This window comes from Corylus avellana, chromosome 3 (genome assembly GCF_965113065.1).
Source record: "Corylus avellana chromosome 3, dhCorAvel1.hap1.2, whole genome shotgun sequence".
Lineage (NCBI taxonomy): Eukaryota > Viridiplantae > Streptophyta > Magnoliopsida > Fagales > Betulaceae > Corylus > Corylus avellana.
Genome location: NC_142492.1, coordinates 11,318,086 through 11,325,654, shown reverse-complemented (window position 1 = coordinate 11,325,654; position 7,569 = coordinate 11,318,086). Strand labels below are relative to the sequence as shown.

At 35.7% G+C, this 7,569-nt stretch overlaps 1 protein-coding gene across 1 annotated transcript; it reads left to right on the top strand.

The window, feature by feature from the left end:
* The first annotated feature begins 272 nt into the window (after positions 1-272).
* LOC132175006 (mitochondrial import inner membrane translocase subunit TIM44-2) lies at positions 273-7,248 on the top strand. Its single transcript, XM_059586796.2, has 14 exons — positions 273-569; positions 755-861; positions 1,796-1,879; positions 2,119-2,194; positions 2,618-2,662; positions 2,816-3,229; positions 3,349-3,417; positions 4,408-4,472; positions 4,598-4,666; positions 4,766-4,838; positions 4,989-5,093; positions 5,263-5,334; positions 5,439-5,501; positions 6,948-7,248. The coding sequence occupies exons 1-14, from the start codon at positions 354-356 to the stop codon at positions 7,077-7,079; spliced, it is 1,590 nt and encodes a 529-aa protein (XP_059442779.1). The 5' UTR covers positions 273-353; the 3' UTR covers positions 7,080-7,248.
* The last annotated feature ends 321 nt before the right edge of the window (positions 7,249-7,569 follow it).

The window sequence follows — 7,569 nt, the reverse complement described above, 5'->3', positions numbered from 1 at the left end:
TTCTCCGATTGCCACCGAGCCACCACCTTGCGGCCACACCAATCCATCGACCCATTGAGCCGCGCAACCTTGATTTGGGGTTGAGAGGTTTATTCTAAAATGTGCTAGGCCCGGTATGTACCCAATTGAGAAGTGAAGATATGGATCTATGATTACATCTTGTAAACAAAAGTATGGGCCATAAATCGGCCCATTACTTCTTTTTGTCGTGCAGGCCCGGTTCAGTTCCCATAGGATTTCTTGCTCACCAATCTGTTCCATTGTCTGATTAGGGTTTTTCATACCCAAATCTCTCTCTCTCTCTCTGAACAAATTTCACAGCGGATAATGCGACAATCCTCCAAGTAGAAAAAATGGCGTATTGGGGACGAATTCACCAATCGAAGCTCAAGCACTTGTCGTATCAATGGAAGAGATGCTATTTTCAAAACCATTATGCGTCTTCGTTCATTTCCACTGCTTCTCGTGCGAGTCCGCGTCTTTTAAAAAACCCCAGTTGTGTTAAACAAAACAGTAACAGACCCTCTGATTTTTGCAATAACATGAGGGTTTTTGGTGCTTCAGCTCAGGTATTTTTTGTGGGCATAGTTTGTTGGTTCTTTTATAATTTTTCTTTTTGTTTATCTTTTTTTAAATTTGATGAATTTGTATTTGTTTGCTTTTGTTTCAAACTTGGAGAACTGGGGGTTTTGTATTAAGGGTTTTTGTTTTCGTGATTTTTTTTTATTTTTTTTTTTTATTAATGATGTGGCAGTCTTCAAGTTCGAGTTTACGATTGCTTTCTGCTAATGGGTGTGCCGGGAATCGCCGTTTCAGTGTCTTCAATGAGTTTTCAGAAAAAATGAAAGGCGAAGCTAACAGGTGTTTTTTGTATTGTTTGTTCAGTTCCTTTTAAGCTTGCTCTCTGTACAGTTATGGATAACCAATGTTATATTGTAAGGTTTATGCTTTGTTTGGTCGCTGATCATTGTTTTAGGGGGGTAATATGTATGTGCTAATAAGTAGACGATGACTTTTTAACCGGGTCTCTATTGGGTTGCCTCTTCTTGTTCATCATTTATGCTTGTCCCTGAGTTTTCTTTTGTATGTATGTTTGCTTTATTTCGCTGCATGAAAAATGATATTGGAAACAGAAATAAAGTATAACTTTGATATCTAGATTTTTTTAGTTGTTTAAGAATGGATGAACAATGAAGTCTGACTGAGCCTGGCATGACTTTTTTGTTTATTTCATCTGAACATAAAATCTTTTCTATTGCTTTGATTGAGTAATGACCAACAAGGGATTCTGTTGTTGGAATAGGCAGAGAGATATCTTAGGCTAGGTAATAATGTTAATATGCGTAGAATGTTACTACTTTTGCAGTTATGTTGAAATTTAGGTTTTGGAGATATAAGTATTTGTTGAGTTTCTGAATGACAGTGGCTCAAGTTCCCATTCTGATTTTGAAGCTGAAGCGAACAAGTTTTTACTTATATCAACACTTTATCATTCATGTCTTCTTTAAACTCTGTTTGTGATATTTAGTGTGGGACTTTATATATGTCTTAGGTTAGGTAATAGTGTTATAAGCTTAGAATGTTACTTCTTTTGTAGTTAAGTTGAAATTTAGGATTTGGAGATATAAGTATTTGTTGAGATTCTGGATGACAGTGGCTCAAGTCCCCATTCTGATTTTGAAGCTGAAGCAAACAAGTTTTTACTTATATCAACACTTTATCTTTCATGTCTTCTTTAAACTCCGTTTGTGATCTTCAGTGCGGGACTTTATACTTGTCACTCTGTTGGATGCAGAAATCCAGAATTCCAACAGTCACTCAAGGAGCTGAAAGAGAAAGCAGAAGAGCTAAAAGGGGTCAAAGAAGATCTGAAAAATAGGTAATATTGTAATTACCTAATGACTTGTGTAATGAGCTAAAAGGGGTCAACAATTACTCTCTTGTATACTTCATGTGTACATGGGTTGCGCCCCTCTATTGGTTGTTTGAATATACATTATTTATCAACAAAAAAAAAAAAAATAGCTTTATTAGTTATTCGGCTGAGACATACTTTTGTATGTCAAGGCTTAGTGACACTTCAATGGTGGGATTGAGATGGTGAAATGGCGAATGCAGAACAAAGCAGACAACTGAGCAACTGTACAAGCATGTGGATGGTGTGTGGACGGAGGCTGAAGCAACGGCTAAAAAGGTTTGATTTAAATATATTATATTGCAGAAAGAAAGAAAGAATTTACAGATAACAGCGCACACTTCTGAATACATTCTATTAGTTGTATCATATAAATTTTCCTGATGCTTCCATCTGATGTTCTGCAACACATGGTTCTGGTCTCCAGTGAATTTGTTTGTGTGCTTTTGCTTGCATTTGTAATTTCATCATCAGCGGTGTCTTCAAATATGTGTAGAGGTTGTGTTTAGCTTGTATGGTGGGTCTTAGGATCCATCTTGGAAAAATTATAGGTGTATCTTTGGTACTCGTCTTCCAAGATCTGCAGCAGTTGTTGCTGCCAATACTTTGCTGAGGGTCCTTAACAAGGCCCTTGTTAAGCATCAAAAGTGACTTTCATCTATATTAGTGAAGTATTATTCATGATATTGTTGTTGTTTTTAGGTTTCTGCCAACATGAAAGAGAAGATTTCAGCTGCAACAGAGGAGGTGTGCTTTCTGTCTATAATTTCAGTTCATCAGTGATGTACTGCTCTACATATTTTTCATTGATGAGTGATGATAGTACTTTTTTTTTTTTTTTTTTTTTTTTTGTGTTGAATGATGATAATATACTAGTTATTTACTGTCTTATGCGATTAGGTCAAAGAAACTTTGGGGGTTGGTAAGCAAGAGTCTTCTGAATTTAGTGGTACTTCAGCCAATGATGGCTCCAATGTGAAAGATGGAAGCAAGGCCTCATCTGGAGAAGAGAATTATCAGCAGTCTGCATCTGGTGAAACTGCAGAAACTTTGTTTAGCAAATTTAAGTCCAGTCTTCCTTCCCAGAAGGTTTCTTTGGCATTCCAGAAATTAAAGGAAGCAAAGATCACTGACTTAGCAAAGAAGGGATATGATATTGTAAGAGATGAATTAAGTGGTACGACAAGTAAGAAAAAACACCTGCAACATAATCCTTCCACATCAACAGGTGAAAGAAGTACAAAAACTGATATCGTCATTGTACCCACAAAGCAGTCCCCATGGAGTAAAAAGTGGGAGGCATTCAAAGAGAAGGTAAATTTATCCTTGTTGCCAACTCTACTTCGAAGATCATAGAAGTTCTATCTATTTTATATATAATTTCTTGTCTCTCATCTGAAATAGATTTTTTCTTTTCTTTTTTCTCCCCTAAGCTTCATGGTAATCCTACATTCAAGCGTATCAGCGGGTTTAGCGAACCTGTTGTCACAAAGAGTCAGGAGGTATTTTTCAATATAATATTGTTTCATTTCATTTGCCAGTTTGTCTAGTTGAAATGCTAACCCGTTCTGCTTGGTTTTCTTGTTTCTACTGCAACTTTTTTTTTCTTGAAATAGCTCTAGTCATTAAATGCCATGTATGCCCATGCTTAGGGTTTGAACAAAAATCAGATGCCACTTAGTGGCAAGACAAGTCTGATGTGTTCTAAATAAGAATGGGGTTGAAATGGGGGTCTCTATCTCCCTTTTCTGTTGCACTGCTGATTTCAATTGATGAACTCTTTTGTGAAGGGATGAGGGTGTTTGGTTAGTGGGCTTTGCGTTGGTGTGTTTGTTTGAGGGTTTTTGGGTGGTTTTTTGGTTTTTCTGGGTGGGTGTGCTGGGGTTTTTCTTTGGGTTCGCTTTGGCCCCCTTTGTATACGCTGTGTGTAATTAGGGACGCCTCTCGCTTTTCTCCTTCTTTAATAAAACTTCTTATTACTTATCAAAAAAAAAAAACAAAAAAGAATGCCTAACTACAATATATTGACATCTTGTACAGAAGTAAACATGTACCTGGTTATTTTTTGAAGCTAGTATTTAAATTTTCAGAGACCTTACAAAGAAGGAAAATTTAATCTATAAAATGCAATCTTCAATTATGGTTTTCTCAGTGCCAATGCCATATGCTTACCCTGTTTTCTTGTTTATTGCTTTTTGTTGCTTAGTGTCTACTGTAACTGACAATAATTGCTTATCTTTTATTCCAATTTTTTTTTTTTCTTGGTATTTAAATTTATTCAAATTGGTCTAACCATAAGGGAAGGGTTGAAGTACTATATCCTTCTTGAATTTGTAATGTTATGCATTTTAAATTCTAATTGACATTTAATAATTTAATCACTGACAATGACATGTTATTCAGTTTTAATATTCCTTATAATTGATGTTAGCTTTCTTAATACTCAACCGCTTGCAATGTGCTGTAAATTTTGTCTGGGTTGGAATTGGCAGATTGCAGAAGATGTGCGGGAAAGATGGGAGACAAGTGATAACCCCATTGTTCACAAAATTCAGGAGTATGCTTTTCTGCCTTGATATTTTTCCCCTTGTTCTACTAATGATTTATAAATTGTAAGGGTACGTAAAAGAGTTATTTCATGTGGTATTCTTAGTGCTAATTTGACCGTCTTCTGTTCGACAGTCTCAATGAAAGTATCTTTCAAGAAACAGATGCTGCAATATCAGTCAAGGAAATACGGCAACGAGATCCGTATGTTCATGTTTCTGCTGGTTTTTGTCTCAGAATTTGAATTTCCTATTTTAACAACTTTTAACTTTTTTCACTTTCTATAATATTTGTGTGGATTAGATCTTTCTCCTTACCAGAGTTTGTGGCAGAAGTTCAGGAAGCGACCAGGCCAGTCCTCCATGCTTACATGAAGGTGAGGTGCTGAGCTTCTTTAGGAAATTTGGAATGGCGTTGCCCTTCTATTCTGTCCTTTTCTATCACATTTCTTTCCAAGATATGTGGTTCATGTGAGTGCATTGGAGTTTCTTGTATGTATCAAATTATCAATGGTTTATGTTTACAGGCAGATGTCGAAACTCTTCAGAAGTATTGTGGCCCTGAAGTGATAGAGCGGTGTAAAGCTGAGTATAAGGCTTATCAAAGCAATGGCATCTTTTTTGATAACAAGGTAAGAAATTTCACTTTCCTCAAGTCTATCACGCTGTTTCTTAGCTTTTGTTCAAGTTTAATGCATAAACAAAGGTCTATGACTGTTTCTGCCCAAATTGGGTTGCATTGTGTTATAATATGCAAAAAATATAAGAGAAATGGGGATGAATCTGCTTTTCTTAATGCAGATTCTACATATATCAGATGTTGAAGTTAAAGAGACCAAAATGATGGGAAATTCTCCCATTATAATCTTTGTGGTATGCATTTCCTTTTTCTTTGAACTTGATAGCAAGCATCTTTAGCACTTCTCTTGTGCACACAATTGCTGACATTGATGATCTCTTCTGTGGAATCGTCACAGTTCCAAACACAGCAGGTCTATTGTGTACGTGATAGACATGGTTCAATAATAGAAGGGGGCCAGGTAAAACATGTTTTTTTTTTCCCAAGCATTATGTTGGCCAAAAGTGCAACTTCAAACTTAAAAGCGATATTCATGGTTCCCTTAGCATTGGTATTATTATCTACCATTATATAGGTGTAAAATTTATGTCTAATAATGACCAGAACAACTTGAACTTCAAAAAGTAGCTTATGTTGATTCTTCAGCTTGAATTTTTTTTGAAAAATGTTTGTTTGTCTAGATTTTACGAACTTAAAATTTTAATATTATGATGTACATCGGGATCTTGTGCCCGTTATTCAGTGGAGGAACATTATATTGTTGTCCAATGCCCACTTCAAAAACTGAAAAAAAAAAAAAAAAAAAAAAAAAAAAACCACTTAAGCGCATCCAACAATCAAAGGAATAATGCAAGGTCATAACTCATAAGTCTATGCGGTAGCTCAATCATTTGAGATCGGTCTTTGATTTGAAAGTATTTTTGAAGTTTTACATGTCTGTTTCTTGTATCTTGGCTGAGTTTTTTCTTCTTTTTTTGTCAATATTAAAACTTTGAACCTTGCTGTTCATTTGTGATGAATATATAACATATTGAATCGTTTTACGAGATTGTTGTGCAAGCTGGAAAAGTGACAGACAAACTGAACTTGTGTGATCATAATAGTTAACATCAATAAAGTGGATATCCGTTTAAGAAATCATGGTTTCGGGTATGTCTATTGAGTTCTGGTCAATGTCCATGGCTTCAGTATGGCTTTTGAGTTCTATTACATGTTTAAGAGCCTCATTGATATGTTTTCCATGGATTTGCACCATTTGGAGTGTCGAGTAGCAATCCATGTCTCCTTGTGTTAACATGAGCATGTTAAGAGGTGGCAATTCGTATTCGCATCATGTTCGAATTGTGTCGAGGCATGAATATAAAACTATATAAGTCAACTCTAACCTGACCATTTAATTATACGTGCAAGTCCCTTCAACCCTAACCCGCTTATTTCGTATTAGATTCACAGATTGTGTCAAAAATTGTCAGTCGTAAATATTGTGTGTTGGATTCGGGTCTTGTTGAAATATGGGTATAAGACTATATAAGTCAACTTTAACCTAACCCATTTAATTAAAACATATCAGACTTCTCAACTTTAGCACATTAATTTTGTGTTGGGTTTGCGGGTCGTATCAGTCCTAAGCATGTTTGGGTGAATTGAGGAGTGCAAGTTGGTATGTAATTCATGTGGAATATCAAACTCTGGAAACTAATAGAAAGCAACACTAGTCGTATCCTTCAACATATGTACCATGTTATTGTGTAGAAATTAGCTTAGCTATGCTTATATGATCATATAGACGCATCTCTAAGCATTGCATTCAAGGAATTATAACATCTTATTATTATACCGCGATGGCCATGCCCGTAAGAAATTTCAATGCTACTAAACATCCTGTCATATTTTGTGATATTTCTAGGATACAATCCACACTGTATACTATGCTTGGGCAATGCAACTAGTAGATGCAGAAGAACTTGGAGATGGTGCTCTCTACCCAATATGGAGGCTAAGAGAAATGCAACAATTTGGAGTCCTAGCCCTAATCTAGTTGTAGTCTCATTTTGTTGATGCATGTTGTACTCCCCCCTTATTTTTGGGGTACAAATTGGCCTGGGTTTTGTTTCATTCCAGGGAAACACTTGTTAGTAGGTATTTCTTATTTATTTTTTACTGAATAAAGAAAAGAGGTACAATGCACTGTTCATTCATTTGAGAGAGATTTGTTTGTCAATCTCAGAAATATTTAATTTGTAATAGATGAAATATGTACCACCAAATAGAAGGTTAACCTATACAAAACTGAAATGGACACAGTTTAACACATCCTTCTTTTTTCTTTATTATTTTTTCTGAGGCATACAAATTTAAAGCATAAAAAGCTTTTTATTAAAACTGGAACCATATCGATCCTTTGTCTCGGCCGTTGTAGCATGTGTTGCAACTAAATGCAAATGCAAGGATTTTGCTCGTTGCATGATTTGACCCGACACTTCATAACACGAGCTAATGATAGCCATGCATTATTTTGTGTTCGCGTC